The sequence below is a fragment of the Pipra filicauda genome, unplaced genomic scaffold (assembly GCF_003945595.2).
Source record: "Pipra filicauda isolate LSUMZ 115617 unplaced genomic scaffold, ASM394559v2 scaffold150_size2825430_pilon, whole genome shotgun sequence".
NCBI classification, from domain to species: Eukaryota; Metazoa; Chordata; class Aves; order Passeriformes; family Pipridae; genus Pipra; species Pipra filicauda.
This window is the reverse complement of record NW_024103996.1, coordinates 2,505,126-2,524,281: the sequence shown is the minus strand read 5'-3', so window position 1 is coordinate 2,524,281 and position 19,156 is coordinate 2,505,126. Positions and strand designations below refer to the sequence as shown.

Genomic DNA, 19,156 nt, shown 5'->3' with positions numbered 1-19,156 from the left:
TTTATTTTAACATGCTGAGAGAAGTCCTTGAATACTCACACACGTTCTTATCCTGATAACATTGACTTCTGAAAGACAAGTGGGGGGAAAGAAAGTTTCCTCACATCATTCATTTGACCTTCTTTCCCTTGAAACTTTGCTTATGGATTGAGTTTAAGACTAGTTAGGCCAGGTAGAGTTATGGAATAAGCCAATGGAGCTCCTTCACACTGAAATCTCTGTCAGTTCAGGATATGACCTTGTGAATTTTGCAATAAAGTTTGATATGTATTGTTTGCTTTTTTCCCCTTTATATTGGCAGTTTTCTTTGTTGGATGAAAAACTTTATCCTTTTCCATACTTTTTTTTTTTTGGTGAACCAACTCTTAATAAATCTGTAGGCAGAGTAAATGAATATCTGCGTGGGGAGACTTTAGCAAGGGAAATGGCATCAGCTTTATTGCTTTGATTTGTTTTGTGCTGGATGGTGTGTGCAAAGGTTGTGAACTGTATTTTGGCTTCATCCAATTACTGCATAATCATTCTTTCTTATGTTTGACTCCAGTGATACTGTGAAGATTGAAATGCTCGCTGGGATGCCATTTAACCAGTTTCCTGTCAGATGCTCTCTTTTGTTGCTTGTCATTTTTTATTTGTACAATTGTATAGATCATGAAAAATCCGAGGGTGACTTTATAGCTAAATTTATGGCCTTGTATTTTCCTGACAGAAGGAAACCAGCTTTGTGTGGAATAGTTGGGTGATTTTAATGAATGAATGTCTTAAATATTTCACTCAATTTTTTTTTTACCTTTTGAGAAGAAAAATGCCTCATGTTAAAGTCAGAGATGTCTTGGGTTGTAAGTACTTGACATCATATTTCCTGTGGCAGTGCAGCCTCTTTCTTTATGGAGGTAGCATTGATATGACAAGTGCAGAGGTAATAAACCTCTTTTCAGTGGGCTTGGAGTGAACATTTCCCTCTAACAAGGAGTAATCAATCTGTCTATTTATGGTTTTGCAGATAATGGAGTGATAGAGTTTGCTGAGTATCTCAGATTGGCCTTTGTGGAATGAAGATCACAGGCTTGTAAAAAGCAGAGAGTTGCAGAAAAGTCCAGGTTGGATGGGACCTCAGACAGTAACCTGGTCTGAACTGGGCCTTCTCTTGGGTTATCTGGGGCCCTCTGAAGCTCGGTATTGAATATCTCCAGTGAGGGTTGTTTGAACACTTCTTTGGGTGACCTATTCCAGGGTTTACTCCTGGTCTAATGGAAGGTTTCTCTCCCCATGGCAGGAAGTTGGAATGAAGTGGTCTTTTAGGTCACTTCCAACCCAAACCATTGCAGGATTCTATGATGAAGACTTTTCTTTTTATATATGTATGAAATTTCCCTGGATCAACTTATGCCTGTTGCTGCTTTTCTTGCCCCTGTGCACCTTGTAAGCAGAGCAACTCCATCTCCTTTCTCAGCACCTGTCAGGTGTTGGAAGGCTTGGGATTGATTTTCTCTAGGCTGAACAGACCCAATTCCTCCAAGCGTTCTTCAGGCCGGGTTCCCCAGCACTCTCCATCTTGGTGAGCCTCCATTAGACCATCTCCAATTGATCAGTCTCCTTTGAGCTGGGGGAGCCACATCTGGATGCAGCATTCCAACCATTCTTCAGATAAGTTTGTTGGTCCTCTGGCCATACCCTCGTTGGTGCAATCAAGGACACATTTTGTCCCCTTTGAAGGGGCACACTGCTTGCTCATGTTCAGCTTGCTGTCCACCACATCCTTGTCCTGCTGCTTGCAGCTCTGCCATCCCAGATTCAGGACTTCCTCTTCCTTAAATTTTACACAATTTCTTCTTGGCTCTCTCTCAAGCTTCCAGAGTCATTGAACCACCACCCTTGGAGATCAGCAGTGCAGCCCCTTCCTCCACCCCTCTCCCAGTTTCTCTGTCCAGTCCAGATCTTACCAACATGTCAACAAGTGGGAGACTTGTAACACTGTTAAGGCTGAGACAACCACAGCTCTTCATCCATGAGCAGATTTCTCACAGAGGGCAGTCAGATTTATCCTTGGTAAACACCTGCCTTTTCCCAGGCACCCTCTTGCCCATTGCATACCTGGAAAAAGCTTCCATGAGGGAATTGCTCCATGGTTTCCTCAGGAACTAAAGGGAGTCTGTAGATTCCCAGCTCATTTTTCTGTCTCTTTTATATTTAAGTGATAGAAATAGATATAAAATTTTTTTTTTAAACTATTACTGGTACCTGGACAAGCTTTCATGCTTAATGGGTCGGTGTAATGTGCTGCATTATATCCTTTATGTGCAAGTACCAATTATCCTTGTCCAAAGAGAACTTCCAAATGCAATGGTTGGCTGCTGTTAAACTAATCTGCCAGAAATCCAATTATCTAACCTTATTAGTCACATCAACGAGGGTTTAGATTGGCTCCACTTCTCCAGCAGATGTAGAAACCTCATGATTTGTGGGGGAGGAATTTCAATTTTTTGCAGACTGTGATGGTTTGTGTGATAAACAGGCAGCTTTCCCCATGGTGGTTTTAATTTCAGTAGGAACTGGGTTTGTCTGCTAAAACCAGTAACAGACAGAAGGGGTGTTTTTGTTCTTCCAGTGTCTATAGCCCTGAGAAAAGCCAGATAAACTCCTCTTGTTTCACAGAACTATGTTGAGGACTGAATTAAAAGCCGGAGTTGCCCGTTTTTGTCCTCTCCCTCTGAAGGTGCTTTGAAGCCCATATAAGGCTTCAAAGGAGCCTGTACCTCAAAGCATGAATCCAGTACTAAAGTCAGTGTGGGACTGAAGCTTCCCAGTAGAAGAAAATGCCTCCTTCCCCACTCTGCTTCCTCCCCTTGCCTGTTCCAGTAGCAAACCCTCCAGATCAAAGGGAATATCTTGGAACCATGGGAGCGATCAAAGAGAATTGGTTTGATTGTTCCAGGCCTGGTCAGGTGAATGTGATGGATCCTGTGGTGACAGCAGGGGGGAAAGCTCGTCATGGAACAACCATTCAGCTGGAATGTGGAGTTTGGAGCATGGAAAGCTCCTGCTGTTGCTGCCTGTTCCTCCCAGCTGTCCCTTGCTCAGGCTCCATTGGTCCAGTTCCTCCCAGCACTCCTGGTTCTTTGCATAACCTTTACCTTACCTTTCCTGGACCTGTGTCATTACTGATGTCATGTTCTGCTTGGTTTTGACTTGAACCCATTCCCAGGAATGTGCCAGTGCAGGAACTGGAACAGGTCAGAGTGTGGAGGGAATGGGAGGAGGTGGTGGGTGGGTTCTGCCTGTCTCATGGCACTGCATCACAATACCAGTGATCAGTTCTTTTAACTGATCTGGTACAAGTTAAGGACTAAAAGTAGCTTATTGTAAGAACCAAACCAAAATATTAACAGAATAATGGGGAGAGGGACTTGGGACAAGGCTGGGCAGTGACAGGACAAGGGGGAATGGCCTTAAGCTGAAGGAGGGTAGATTTAGATGGGATATTGGGAAGAAATTCCTCCCTGTGAGGGTGGTGAGGCCCTGGCCCAGGTTGCCCAGAGAAGCTGTGGCTGCCCCATCCCTGGAAGTGTCCAAGGCCAGGTTGGACGGGGCTTGGAGCAACCTGGGCTAGTGGAAGGTGTCCCTGCCCATGGCAGAGGGTGGAATGGGATGGTCTTTAAGGTCCCTTCCAGCCCGAACCATTCTGATGCTTTTATAAGGTAAGAGGATGATGGTTAAGTCAGAAGCTCTTCTCCAGCCTGGCTTCCCAAACATCAAGCAGGAAGGAAGGACCTTTATCCTTCAAAGGGAAATCACTACCCCCTGTAGTGATGAGCAGGAAGAAATTAGAAGTCCCATAATTCTAATTTTCAGACTGAACCACATTACTGAGGGGAACCATCAGTTTCTGGTGGTGTTCCATCAGTGCTTTCAGTTTACAAGCTCCAGCATGTGTCCCTGCCCTGTTAGACTAAGGAGCTGTGAAAAATAATGATCTGAGGAAAGAGCCCTAAAAATGCAACAACATTTTTCCTGTTTTCTGCGAGTTCTGGGAATGACACTTTGCACAATAGATCCATAGCAGAAAAGGTAGGAAAATGATATAGAAATGCATAAGCAATGAATGCACAATGCAGAATTATATAGAAATGCAAATATATGATGCATTATGCATATGATTACTGAAATAAACCCATAGGTGCAGCTGAAGTACCTCTAGCTAACATTCTGTTGTGAAGGGAATTAAATGAGTAAAGGCCAGAAGAAATAAAAAAAGAAACTATTTCAGTGCATTTTTAACACTTAACAAGAAATCTCAGTATCATCAAGATGGTTATACTGGCATTTTTATTTTCAGTGTGATTTCATGCTGGTTATTGATGAATTTCAAATTGATTTAATTCTTCTTAATAAGAATTTCGTGGTTTAACTGAATCTCTCTTGACTTTTAGAACCTATAATTCCTTATTAAGTCTTTTTACCACTTTTGGGCCCTGTGTTAACCTCCCTTTCCCTGTGCTGTAGGTTTGCAGCCAGAGCACAAGTTAATGACTCTCCAGCTTTTTGGGATGCTGCAGTTTCTCCTCAGTGATCCCACTGAACGTGCAAATTCAAATAACTAATCCCCCCCAAAGGATTCGTTTCAATAAGTAACATTTTAAATTATCTGCAGTTGAAATGTAACTGTGTAAGTTTTTCTTGTGTTCTGGCCTTTTGGAGAATATCAATATTCCTCCCTCACCCCACCTGAAGAGCAAACACCTCAAAAATCACCTAATAATTTTAAATGGCTGCCAGATCTGTTTGCCAGCTGGAATGCTGTGGAAAAATAGGAAAGGGAACAGATGAAACTGTTGGGAATTACCACCAACTTCCCTAAAAACCTTTGAGCAAAGTTTTGTGGTCATTCTATCTCTGCATTAGGACTAATTTCTAGTGGTGTGATCTGTCACTTGAATTTTACATGGCAAATTCATTATTACCCCGCAACAAAACGAATTTACAGCAGCTTGGAGGATTGAAAGTCCTGCTCATCTCCAGCCAGATTCAATTGTCAGCCAGTGTGCAAATGCAGCCTGGCCACACTGGAGGTGAACCCAAGTCCAGGAGCGATTAGTTGAGTTGACATGAGATGACTTCCCTTGATTTATGTGCTCCAGATGAGAGATTGTAGCAGACAGATGAAGCTGTGGATTTGCTCCTTGCTCAAGATCAAACTCTCACATCCTAAAGAGAAGCTCAGATCTTGATCAACCGCAAGGAAAAGTGGATAATAATGTCTGGTAATCTTCCTAACATCACCCCTCAAGCTTTCACTGTCAGCACAAGGATACGAATCTGATTCCTTGATGGTGTCAGATATTCCCCCTAAGCCTCCAGAAGGACCCTCAGCAAGTGGCACTGGCTCTAATGGAAACACTGGAAATTTGGCACTTCCTCATCTGAGAGTAAATTCCATCGCAATAATTGCAGGCCTGTTTTTGCATTAAATTTAATTTAATGCATTAAAAAAAATTAATACATTAAAAGAAAAAAGAGAAAAGGAAAAATTGAGAGTTTATCCACAGATACTCCCAGAGCCAGTAGCTTGAGCACTCCAGGGTCACATTCCTGCTCCCCTCATGGAAGAGGATAAACCTCCAAAGCTCCATAGACCTCAACTTGTGTTGATAAAACATTCCTCTATGGAAATACTGTAGAAGGATGTTAAATAACATTTATTCATCTGGCTTGGAAAGACCGTAGAAGGAATTTAAGCTGATGTTAAATAGCATTTATTCATCTGACTTGCATGATCTGCATCACAGCAATTCCATGAGAAGTATCAAGAATGACTGAAGAGCAAAGATGTTGTTAATAATCCTTAAAACCCCAGAAATGCCACAAGTCTGGCTCTGTTCAACCCTAGAGGGTCATTAGGGAAATGGCCCAACAAAGCATGGATTTACAGAGATTTAAGTAAAACTGATATCAGGAAGATACTCAGGATCCTGTATGACAAATGTAATTGCTCTTCTCTGTCTGAGTAATCTCATGCTAAAAAATACATCACCTAAAGGGCTCACACTGGCAGCAAGTGTCATTTTTCACACTGGTCTAGAAACTTAATTTCTTTCTGGGCTCATTAGAGAACATGAATTTTTTGACTTCTCTGTTTCATCATCGTGTTCTTCAGTGTTTCACTTGACACGTTCTCGTGCTGTGGGAACAAGTTTCAGCCTGTGGTGGTTCTGAGAGTGGGTGGATTGCCTTTTCTGTTCTGCCTTTTGTCATTTGCCTGTCAGTTTTTTAATAATGGATTCATTGTATAAAAATCCTAATTTCACGTCACTGTTGGTTCATTTCTTCTCAAGGGAAGTAGTGAGGGAGTGGGACAATTTATCCAGAAAGGCCACCTTTCATCCATCCATGGAGATGGTAATTTCTTGGCTAAGCAAGCCACACTTGGCCTGATCCAGTGTTGGCAGTAATCCTGCATCACCTGGGAGGCTGCATGGAATGGCCTTTGAGGTCTTTTTCCAGTGTTTCTTTGACTCTCTGGATCATTTGGGGACCAGAAAAGCACCTTTGAAATGTTTCAATCTGAGCTTTAGGGTCACTCATAATAGTAAAAGTTGCTTTAAGACGGACAAGTTGTTTGGGTACTTAGTTGATTTTATCACTGTCTGCATGATACAGTCTGTAGTTGGAGTTTCCTGACAGTTCAACTGACCTGTGCATGGTTTTATCCTGTATCCTGAATTTCCTCTGAGCACTGGGGGAGCAGGACTTGTTCTGCCCTTTTTCACCATGAAGGTTTGTAGTCACTGAGCTCAGAGCACAGCCTTTTTTTGATCTGGTGTAACCCAGTCCTGGTGGGCTGCAGGTAGTGTGTAAACATAAATTTCCCAATTCAAATGCAGAGGTCAAAATGTCTGGGGTTGCACATGAAGGTGGGAAACAGCCTGGAGTTGCACCAGGGGAGGTTTAGATTGGAGATCAAGGAAAATTTCTTCATGGAAAGGGTTGTCAAGCAAGGTTGTTGGAAAGGTTTCCCAGGGCAGCCCTCCCATCCCTGCAGGGATTTAAAATCCACGTAGATGTGGCACGTGGGGACATGGGTTAGTGGTGGCCTTGGCAATGCTGGTTGAACTCAATGGTCTTAGAGGGCTTTTCCAACTTCAGTGATTCTCTCATGCTGTGAATATTACTGCAGTTAATGCTGGGAAGAACATGGAGACTTGGAAAGGGAGGCAAAACCAGTGTCCTGGGTCAAACTGTAGATTTTCACATTCCTGCTGTTGGCCCTGTTAAGGTGATTAGAGATTGACTTGCCCTGATGCAGAGGAGTAGTTTGTCATTGTCGCAATTTATCCAGCAAATCCCTCATACCATTGTGTATTTCTCCTTATAAAGGATTTTTCTTAGCGAAGCAGGAACTTCTCCACAGTCCTTGGCCACGTTTCATGTGCAGGTTCACAGCTACTGTGGTCTTCAGCAGCAAAGGACTTGCAGGAGAGCAGGCAGGTACCTCCAGCAGTGAGGTGGCTGAGATGCTTCTCCTCATCCTTCCCTGCTGCAGGTGCAGGGTTTCCTCCTGCTCTGCCCAGGTTTGCCTTGCAGGAGGAGGGGGTTTTGGCAGAACCAAGGGCATAGCTGGCTGGTGCTTGGTAGAGGCATTACAACAGCCACTGTTGGCTGAGGTGAGGCTGTGTGGGCAGAGTTTAAAATGCAGGGTACGTTGGCAGAACGAGACTGGTGGTGGACATAGCTACTGTGCCTCAAAGTGATGTAAATTAGTTGGTGAAAAGCACCCTCTTGTAGAGGTTCATCATTATTTAAGTCTCTTAAATAATGGCAAGGGTCATCTCTAACTCCTCACTGAAATAAATATGCCTGAAGAATTTCACAGTGTGGACTAAAAAAATCCGGTTTCTCTTCCTAACTAAGAGCAGAGGGGCAGGCACTGATCTCTTCTCTCTGGTGACCAGGGACAGGACCTGAGGGAATGGCTGGAGCTGAGCCATGGCAGGTTTAGGTTGGACATTAGGAAAAGGTTCTTCCCCAGAGGGTGGTCGGGCACTGACCAGGCTCCCCAGGGCAGTGGGCACAGCACCAAGGCTGACAGAGCTCAAGGAGTGTTTGGATAACACTCTCAGGGACAGAGTGGGATTGTTGGGGTGTCCTGTGAAGGGTCAGGAGTTGATGATCCTGATGGTTCCCTTCCAACTCAAGATATTCTCTGATTCTGTGATCAGAAAGTCTATTCCTTTCCCATTGGCACATTGTGAGCTGTTAATATTAACTGCAGATGCAAAGCACATCTCTTGACATTTCCAGAATGTGAGGATGCTTTGTTCTTGTGCAGGTGGCCCTTTGCTTCTCCTCAGAGTCATTAAGGGGCTGCTTAAGCAAGTGACAGTGAAAAAACTTGGTGACAACTGTTCTTTCAATAAACTCCCACTCTGAGTAATGGGCTCCTATTGCCCTGCCAGGGCTCCCAGCTCACCCAGCTCTTCTGAGGTCCCTGGACAATAAGTTGTGGCACTAATCCTGTGAGTGTCTGTGCTTAGTTAATGAAGAATTAGGAATTAGATGCCTAAACCAATTCCTTACAGAGCAGCAGGCCTGAAGTGAACCTCCCTCCACTAACAGTTCACGTAATTCCTAACCTGGGCCCTTAGGGAATGTAACAGCAACAGTTAAAACCCTCTGTAATCATTAAATTACCCAGTTTGCATTTAAACTATATTCTAATGCCCACTTAAGTTGCATTCTTTTATTGTTGTCCAAATAAAATTGCTTTGGAGTTGTTTGAAATTAGTTCCTTCCCCTCTCCAGTGACTTATTAACAGGTTTATCAAGTTGTGCCCCACTGTGAGTCAGTGTGTGTGTGCTAAAAAGGGGTGTCAGTGATGCTGGGATGTGCATCCAGCCAAGTTATCCAGCCTCAGGTGTTATCTCTCCTCTCTCACAGAGTTTTCAACAACTTTTGTTGCTGTCACCTTTATCACAGGGGACATTCTGTGCAGGGGACATTCTGTGGCTTTATGTCTTCTTTTCCCCTGCCCTCATTCTTGTCATTAGTCTCCTTATTTAGTTTTTCATAGCACAAATATTTACACTTCATTTAACAAGGTGCCCAATGATTTCTTTAACACAAAGTCCTTGTAGGGCGGTTCATGGTGGATGCTCTGAAACCAGAGCCTGCAGACTCCTAAAGTCAATCAGGCTTTCAAACAGTGGTTGAACATCTCACCAAGGTACCCAACCAATCTGTGAAGCACCGAGGCTCCAGTAATAAAGTGCAATATTTGCCATCTGATTATTTCCGCCTGCTTTGTTTAATTACAGTTCGAAAATGAGATCATCACCAAACTGGATCACGAAGTGGAAGGAGGCCGAGGGGATGAACAGTACAAAGTGTTATTTGACAAAATGTAAGTGTTGAGATTTATGTCGCAGTGAAGTCAGGAGAGAGAGCAATTAGACTACAATGAACTCTGCGGCCCAGAAATAATTAAAATCTGTTAACGATGCACAATATTTAAAATTGCACCTGAGTCAAGGTTTTTCCTGCGTGGGATTAACAAGGCGAATGTAATTGGTTTTTTCAGTCTCCTGGAGCACTGTAGGAAGCACAAATACCTGGCTAAGAGCGGGGAAACTTTTGTGAAGCTGGTTGTGCGTTTGATGGAGAGGCTCTTGGACTACAGGACCATCATGCACGACGAGAACAAGGAGAACCGCATGAGCTGCACCGTCAACGTGCTGGTAAGCAGGGATTCCACCAGCTGGGATGATCCCTGCACTCGGAATTTTACACCTTGGTGTCAAACTGAGTCTCTGCTGGGATTCTTGTGGAAATCTAAAATGCTTTGGGGTTTTTTTCCTGTTTTGATGAAGGCAGATGTATGAAAATGTGGGTTATTCCTTCTTTGATTGATTCTAGGGGAAGATTTAAAGAGAAATGTTGTAAGGAGGGTTGTTCACTGACATTTACAATGGATTTGTGAACGACTTTATGCAGAAGAACACCTGACATACAGAATGTTGGGATTCTGTGCAGTTTATTCCTGAAATATTCACACATTTGCAATCCCATTTGTATTCTGCTTTCTGCTCAGCCTCCGTATTCAAATTTTTTGAGGAAATTTGAGTTACTATTCCGTTCACAACAGGAAAAAAATTCAGGTTGTTTTTGTCACTGATAGGAAATTTCCTTCTTAAAATTCCAGAAATTCTGTAGTGTCTGCTCTATACACAAAACTTTATCCCTTTGGACTTGAGTTGGAAGCAGTAGAAGTTATCCCTCATAGTACACACTGGTGGAAGCACTGGAGTATTAAGATTTTACAAGCCGAAAATGAGCACATATGGAAAATAACTTTTAGAGACCCCCAAATTATAGTAACTAGATTTGATTTTTCCAATAAGACTCAGCATTAAACTGTTTTCCACTAAGGCTTCTGAGCTTTCATCTCTCTGTATCGCCATCAAAGCTTTTATTTTGCTTTAATATGTGGGGCACAGCCAGTGTTTATGGTTTATGTGATATGGCTGATAGATTTTGTGCAGGAAAGAGCTGAGTGAGTGGTTTGTAGTATTTGTTTTGCACATAATGCAGCTCGTGCAGTGCAGCCTTTGTGTCGCCCCATCAGCCACAAACACGGCGGTGCCCACTGGAGCAGGAGAGGGGATCGGGACATCAAACCACAGACTGGGCCTTTATTTTTAGTGTGTTTTCCCTCCCTGTGCACATCAAAAAGCATCGTGGGAGAAGAGGAGGGACGTGGGGAGCTGTCACTGGCTGTTGGGTTGCCCGCAGAAAGGTCATCGCGTCCTCCCGAGCGGAATTGTGTTGGAAAATCCTGCCAGTTCACACAAGCAAGATGGGAAATAGGAAATCACAGACGCCACAGGCTCTAAGCCAGTGTGTAAAACTGGGAAAATTTCCTTAGGAAGGTCAATTTGTTCCTCCTTGCTTTCACTAGAATACTCTGAGTCTCTTCCCAGGAATTCTCACCATCCTGATTGCGGGGGACTCATGGCACACTTGGGGTTGGATTTTTCTCCAGGTGTCTCCAGCAGCATCTCCTGATGCTGATTTTTGGCATCTGAATTTCTCAGGGTTTCCAGATGATACATTTTGTGAGTGATTTGCTGCTGTCAGGTTAAATCACCATGAGATCCCCTGCACAAACCTCCCGCCGGAGTCAACGGGAAATGCCGGGAAGTGTCGCGGGCCAGAATTTTCCTTCATTTTCAGTAGCCATGATTTAAAACTTCAGCTTGATTTTAAACTCCCATTTGCCCTCCAGGGCCAACTCAGCCCTTTCATCATTCTCCAGGCACCTGCAGCGAAATTCATGCCTTTGCAAAAATCCAGCCATGGACTGGTACTCGGCACAATTCCCACCTGAGGTCTCAGAGAGTTCTTAATTGGGAATTTAATGATGCAGAGGCTTTCCTGGGATTAAGTGTGTCTGTTTTGACAGGAATTTCAGTTGGAGGGTTTGATCTGCATTTAAGCCAGTGCTAATGGGGAAGGGTCTGGAGCACCAGGAACGGTTGAGGGAGCTGGGGGGGCTCAGCCTGGAGAAAAGGAGGCTCAGGGGGGACCTTCTCGCTCTCTGCAACTCCCTGACAGGAGGGGGAATCAGGGGGAGAAGTTGGTCTCTGCTCCCAGGGAACAAGGGACAGGACAAGGCCTCAAGCTGTGCCAGAGGAGGTTTAAATTGGATATTAGGGAAAATTTCTTCCTGGAAAGGGTTGTCCAGCCCTGGCACAGCTGCCCAGGGCAGTGGTGGAGTCCCAATTCCTGGGGGGATTTCAAAGCCATGTGGATGTGGCACTTGGGGACGTGGGTTAGTGGTGGCCTTGGCAGTTTGAGTTGAACTCAAAACCAGTGAGCGTTTATGTCAACTGAAATGGTAAATCCCTGGAATAATCCATCATTTCCTCTGTGAAATGTGAATTTTGTCTTGTATTCCAGTTCAATTTGAAGGGAACTGCTTTATATCGGGTTTACCCATGTCTTAGCTGGGCTTGTGCATCTGTTAGTGGCTCCTCAAACTGCTTTAATTGAGCATTGAAATATATTTTAATTCAGGGAGGAAGAAACTGCTTTGTATTTTGTTTTCTTCAGTATATTTTAGCTTTTGGAGGTGAACTTTAAATTAGATTCAGAATTGCCTTTAATATTTCACCCAGTTTATCATACTTTGCATTTACAATATTTGTACTGTTAACTAGTTTATCTCAAAGGCAACCAGAGGAGAGCAATGCTAATGTGTGGCATATGAAACCAGAGAAATAACACTAATCTAACTTTTTATTTCTAAGGAAACCATTAGAATTCAAGAGCAGATGATGTATTGCCCAAGTCAGGTTCGGAGTTTTAAATCCATGGAACAACTGTTGCTTAAAAATTATGTTTTTTGTATATTAAAAAATTTTCAAGTTGAAACGTTTAATGATGTGTGACTTGCAAGTGCCAGAAGCAGCTTTCTAGCAGTGCTATTCTTGCAAATTCTTAACCTTTGCAATGAGACATGAGCCCTAATCCGCTGCAACATGAAACATCACAGCATTAGACTTTGTAAGTTAAATAACTTGTGTTCCAGCACTGGAGGCAAATTTCCCTTTGCAGTTTGGAGGCTGATGTTACGCAATTATGAATTTTTAATTTCCAGCGTGTTCTCTGTACGTTCCAAACTGAGAAATCAAAGAGTTTGTAATGAAATTATGTTGGTTTTTTGTTTGTTTTTTTTTTCCAGAATTTCTACAAGGAGATCGAGAGAGAAGAAATGTACATAAGGTTTGTAAACATGACTGGTGACAAACTGCCTGATGTGCTCCGGTGTAATTGGGGAAATTGAGTTCCTATTAAGGAGTCACTTGGGGGCTGGAGGAAGAGAAGTAATGAAAAATCATACCTTGACTGAACCCGAAGTAATTCAAAAGCTTATCTTCCCTGAGAACACCAAGTGCTGGAAGTTGGAGTCATGAGATTATCTTTGTCCCCTTTCTCCAACTCCTTCGGTTTTGTTCCACTGAACATTGAAATACTCAGGAGTGAATATTCTTCTTTCTGTGGAGAAAATAAATAAGTAAAAAGAAAGCTGAGTAAAGAAATAATGGTACAAAATATGTGACTTGGGGTAAAAACAACTATTAAATAATATCATGACTGATACTTATTTTAAACTTAAAGCTTTCAGGAACCTTTCAAAATCTATTTGCACACAAAGTAAACATGGAAATGTGTCATTGTGTTTTCTGTAAACCTCGGGGTTCCTAGTCCTCCATTTGTGCTGTGGTTTAAAGTTGACTACACTGTTGTGCTAAAATGCTGAACCTCGTGTTTGTAATGCTACTTTAGGTATCTAAATATTTTTAATTAATTCATCCTCACATGCTTGCTACCTTTTTGGAAGAACTTTCACTTGTGAACTCAGCTCCTGTTGTTTTAGCAGGTTGCAAAAAGAGAAGAAAATGGCAGGATTGATTACTGTGGACAAACATGGGAGGTTATGAGTTGTAGGTCTGCCCTACTCAGCATCCCTAGAAAGACAAATTGTCTCTCAGTGTCACACTCCCACCCAAACTCTCTCCTAATTCTGTTAACAAACTCTTAATGAATATCAAAGTTGAAAGTATTTTCACTGTTTTTTTCAAAATACAGTTTTACTGGTTTCGTGGAGGTTTTTTTAGTTGTTTGTAAAAATCTCAACAAACAAATGAAGAGAATCCCCTGCCAGAGGTGTGATGATATTGAAGTTAAAGAAGAAAACTTTTATCTGTCTCCACAGCTGAACTGTAAGAGTGCTTTGTCTTGCACAAAATCTCTATTGGATTCCTCATCACAAGTCATTAATATGGTGGTGTCTGGTCAAAGGTTGGACTTGGTGATCTTGGAGGTCTTTTCCAACCTTAATGATTCCATGATTCCCTAATTCTCTGAATATGCATTGAAAAGAACACAAGGGAATGCAAATGGTCCCAAAGGTTGTCTGCACACAGAAATAGGAACTTTAAATAATCCCACGAATATTTAGGTGTTAGAAGATGGACTTGAACCCTTGTAATCTTCAAAATAAATTATTTAGTAACATCTTAAAGCCAACCTTTTGTAAACACCACTGTTTTTCTTCCTTGCAGGTATTTGTACAAGCTGTGTGACCTGCACAAGGAGTGTGATAACTACACAGAGGCTGCCTACACGTTACTCCTGCACGCAAAGCTCCTGAAGGTAAACCCCAGAACACATCCCAAGTTTGGCAAATCATGTCAGCAGTAACCCAGAGAGGTGTTTGTCACTCAGAACATCTGCACTTTAAACTGTGAACTGTATTTCCTAAGCATTAATCTCACTGAAAACTTCCTGGATAGATGATGTTGTTTCTAACATGCAGCTCATTCATGTGATTGTGTCACACGTGTGGGAGCAGGTACCAACCATGTCCCCCTTGTTATCACATACAAAGATGCTCCTCTTGCCAGCACTTGGGTCATGAAATCACATGTTTAATACAACCCAGTCATCACTGAAATACCAGCAAGGGGTTTTATTTCTTAATTTTAAAAAGCAGTTAATGGGAAAAGTAAAAATGTAAATGTGATAAGAATTAGCATTTTTGGAAGTGTTTGCTTTAGTCCCATTCATCTTCCTCATATTTTATCACCCACAGTGAAATCTTTCTCCCTCAGGGTGTCCTGGTTCTCTTTCCACTCCCCTCAAGGACTGTAGCACCCAAGGTCATATGGGGCAGAGGGTCAGGGACAGAATAATTGAGGGGCTGAATGGGGCTTGGAGCAACCTGGGCTAGTGGAAGGTGTCCCTGCCCATGGCAGGGGGTGGAATGGGATGGTCTTTAAGGTCCCTTCCAACCCAAATGAGTCTGTGATTCTGTATTATTGCAACCTGCTGCACTATTGCTATTATGGTGCCCCACTTGATAAAGAAAATTTATCTCATTCTAAGCAGCCAATTGTTCTTGGCAATCCTGGATTTAATTTAAGCAATCCCAAGTGAAATGCAGGTGTAAAAAAACCTATTTTCAAAAGTTGGAAAGTGGAAGGTGTTAAATGAAATACTTCTAATGGATGCAGTGCCAATGATTCCTACGAGTAAACTGAATCCAAGCCATAATTAGACTAAATACGATGCAGAGCATAAGTGTGCAACTTAAATTAAGACACTTTGAAATGTATTTACTGTATTTTAAAATATTTAGAGAAAGAAAATATCAGGAATGGCTCTGACACCTCCCTCTCCCAGGCTGGTGCAATCACTGCCCCTGGGCAGGAGTTGGAGTGAGGAACTCGCCGAGTCTGTGGCTGGAAAGGTCTGTCTTGTTCCCACAAGGGACATAAAGCAGGACTGGCAAACTGTGCAGTGCTTGCTCATGACAAGAATGAACCTTTTAGACAACATAAAGGATTCACTCCCTTCCACAGGTGCTAATTTTCTGGAAAAATGATGGAATAAACCTGGCCAGAAAAAGTCATTCAGACTTTTAGCTGTTATGGCTTGACCTCATTAGTTAGTTTATATGACCTTAAATTAGAGTTTAGCCAGTTTTAGCTTCTCTTAGATAATGTCTTCAAAGACCAGATGAGTATCTTAATTTACCCCTTTGAATTCACTGGGAAGAAATATCCATTTTTCCTCTCTTATAATGCAAACTGATAGAAAATGGCAAATACAGGGGCAGGATTTGTCACAGGCTTTCATCACTGAGGGGATGTTTGTTTATAAGTGTAATCATATTATAGTCTGGAATTACTTTGTTATTAAAATGTATCAATCTATCCACCTAAATTCTTGTTACTACCAGTAGTTAGCACTGGATGGAGGGTTCAGTATTGCTGGAGGAGCAGCAATATTGTGGTGTGTGTAACTAAGCAATTGAGTTTTTTTGTCAAACCTCGAGTACAGGATTTTCAATGACACTCATCACTGGCAGATATTCCATCACACTGATTTTAATGGGATCACATTTAGGTCAAGACTGAGAGTGTGAGAATTTCACCTTTAAATTTGCAGGAAGGCTGTGCTTGTGGAGAGAGAGATGCCATCATATTCTGCAAATTACTGCAAGCTGATGAAGCACACTCAAGAAAAGAGACTTTTGTTGTACTTCTAACCCATTTTGTCAAAATTGAGATGTTCAAAACTAACAGAAGATAGTTGCTCTTTGCATGCTGAAAAAAAAAAGCCATTGTATTGCAGGCTACCTGAGGTTTGTGTTGCTCAGAAACACAGCTTTGCATTACAAAGGTGTCAGAGTTGTCTGTAGGCCCAAACACAAACACTTTGACCAAATTAAGAAGTAATTGGGTGAAATTTAATAAGGTATAAGAGGTAAAACTGGGTGGTGTAATGGTATTTCTGGAAATGAATCTGTGAGTTTTAGGGTGGATACTAGGGAGAGATTCTTCCCTGTGAGGGTGGGGAGGCCCTGGCACAGGTTGCCCAGAGAAGCTGTGGCTGCCCCATCCCTGGAAGTGTCCAAGGCAACCTGGGCTAGTGGAAGGTGTCCCTACCCATGGCAGAGACTGGGACTGAATGGACTTTAAGGTCCCTTCCAACCCAAACCATTCCAGGATTCTGTGATTGACATCTTTGCCTTGCTCCATTAGGCATTTGCTGGAAGAGCAAAAGCTACTAATTGCAGACAGGCTGGATGAAGTTAATTGTGCTTCTCCAGCCCTCCAAACATTCCCTCCGAGTTGTAGCCATCTCATTTCCATACCTGCAGTCCTTTCCTTTTGTGTTGATGTATCTTGGCTTCCAGGCTTCTCTCAAAATGAACTGCAAGTGTTCATTGTGTCCCCAGGGGGTTGGACCATCAGCAGGCCAAGGTCAGTCTCATCAACCTCGCCCAGGACAGGAAACCCCCTCCAGAAGCTTCCTTCCAACTGATAGATGGAATTAGCCTCCAATTACAGCATTCAAAGAAATGGTCCTTGTGCCCAAAGAATCAAAGTGCACAAAAACCCCTTTGTTAGTGCATTAGCTGTGGTACCACTCCTTTAAATAAAAAAAAAACCCTCTATTTTTAGCCTCATGTTGCTGACATATCTCATCACTTTTGATTTGCTTTCTCTTTTCCCTTTTTTTTTGTATGATTTAGTGGTCAGAAGAAGCATGTGCAGCACATCTTACCCAGCGGGATGGATACCAAGCTGCTACTCAAGGACAGTTGAAAGATCAACTCTATCAAGAAATTATCCATTACTTCGACAAGGGCAAGGTAAAAAGGGAAGAAAAAAAGTGCAAATATCTTTCATTGCTTTTCTCTCTAACTTATAAATTAAATAGTAAACATAGTTTGCATCCAGTGACCTTCAAGAAGCACTTAGAGGTTATGATACTAAAAAAAGTCAAAAGAAATCAATGGTACAGTTACAAGTGCCGTGTTAAGGGTAAATATATGTGCATATGATGCCATGGAGTAAATAAAAAAGTGATGCATTTAATTTGTCGGGACCTTTCTGGCAGTTCCAGGAGCTAATGCAATCCTTCAGCTCCCCTTGTTTTCTTTCATGTACACAAATAATTCCCTCAGGGAATGGATGTCTGTGATTCAATATCATAAATATTCTGAGGTGGGAATATTTCATTCCAATTGCATCTTTTAATGCCAAGGGAATTTGCATTTGGCATTGCCTGGTGGGAAGGGGAGAGTGCTGGTGTGAGAGGGGAAGGGGATTAATGTTGTAGACAAGGATGTTTCAGTGTTTGGATATTTCCAAAATGTTTAAGTATAAAAGTAAGAATCTCTTTGTCACAACATTTCAGAAATACAAACTTGGGTTTTAAAAGTAAACTCTGTTGCATAAATGTAGTGCAAACAGAAATACTAGAACTGCAGTATGATCCACCCAGCTTGTGTTTTCCAAGTAAGTTTTTAAGTTTTTAACACATAAGTGTTTCCATAAATTCATAGAATCATTTTGATAGAAACCATAACTTCTCTCATTTTGATAGAAACTTTGCTTAAAGAGGCAAATTTTATAACTTACCTTAATGCAATATTTAAAAGTTGTTAATAAGTGGTGTGCTAAAAGTTGTGATTCTGGACTGGGATAAGCAATTTAAAATTAATAATTGTAGACTGTGATAAAAATTGTAAAAACAGTTATTGCAGAGAGCTGCACGAGTGGCTGAGTGGGGCTGGGGCTGGTGGAGGTGCCTTAGTGCTTAGACAGCATTGGTTTTTCCTGCCCAAAAACCTTTACTAACCCTTTCCCAGTGGATAAGGAGAATCTTGTTAGAATTAGGGTCATAACTGACTTAAAAGTCTATTTTAATATCACGTTCCTCTGTGGAAAGGAAAACCAGAAACCTCCTGTTTTTATTTTGTTGGTTTATGTCTTTATGGCTTCCCATTAGTCCTTTATGGTGCTGCTATCAAGGAATTGCTCTTTGAGCACCAGGCCAGTGGATTTGAGCTGGAAGGGAGGAGCTGCAGCATCCTTTACATCTCTGTAGGACCCAGCCTGTCTCAGAGCTGTCCCTCCTGTGTCTGGGATGGCACTAACGATGTGTTTACACACACAGCGGGCAAAATACCTCCCCCAGCATGGGTCAGTGCTCCAGAGACCAGTTAGACCAAGTAATCACTCTTAATTCTGTCACATTTTGCTGCTGGAAATGAGAGAAGGCTCTGCCAGCTTTCAAAAGGAATAGCACTGGAAATGCTGTCCTTGCCTTTTTTCCTCGTTGTTGGATTAAGAACTGAATTTTCGTCATTCTCAACATTTTTGGTGAACAACCATGTGATTATTGCTCAGGGCCTTGGAGCAACCTGGTCCAGTGCAAGGTGTCCCTGGCAGGGGGTGAAATGAGAGGGTCTTTAAGGTCCCTTCCAACCCAAACCATTTAGTGGTTTATGATTATTCCCATTCTTTGCATAACTCCAGCCACAGGAGTCCTGTGTGATTTTTGTGTGTGTGTGAGGAGATGATTCATTTCCAAAGTGCTCTTTTCTAGTTACAGATAGTCCTTCCCTCATTTTCTGGTCACTCAAGCTGGTGATAATTTTTCATATTGTTCAATAAAAATTGAAATAAAAAAATCAATATACACTGAGAATATTCATCTTACATGAATTTTCAAATGTCAGGAAACTCCAAGTGGAGGTTTCCACTGTAGAGTGAAGGTAATCCTCTCATTTGGGATATTCTG

General features: G+C 42.2%; 1 protein-coding gene across 2 annotated transcripts in view; it reads left to right on the top strand.

Moving 5' to 3' along the window:
- DOCK1 (dedicator of cytokinesis 1) overlaps positions 1-19,156 on the top strand; it is a 277,725-nt gene that overhangs the window by 209,547 nt on the left and 49,022 nt on the right. For both annotated transcript variants that reach the window (XM_039378955.1, XM_027737067.2), the window contains exons 34-38: positions 9,313-9,398; positions 9,576-9,732; positions 12,738-12,778; positions 14,122-14,212; positions 17,100-17,219. In XM_039378955.1, coding sequence (XP_039234889.1) covers positions 9,313-9,398; positions 9,576-9,732; positions 12,738-12,778; positions 14,122-14,212; positions 17,100-17,219 — 495 coding nt within the window. The remainder of the gene's footprint in view (positions 1-9,312; positions 9,399-9,575; positions 9,733-12,737; positions 12,779-14,121; positions 14,213-17,099; positions 17,220-19,156) is intronic.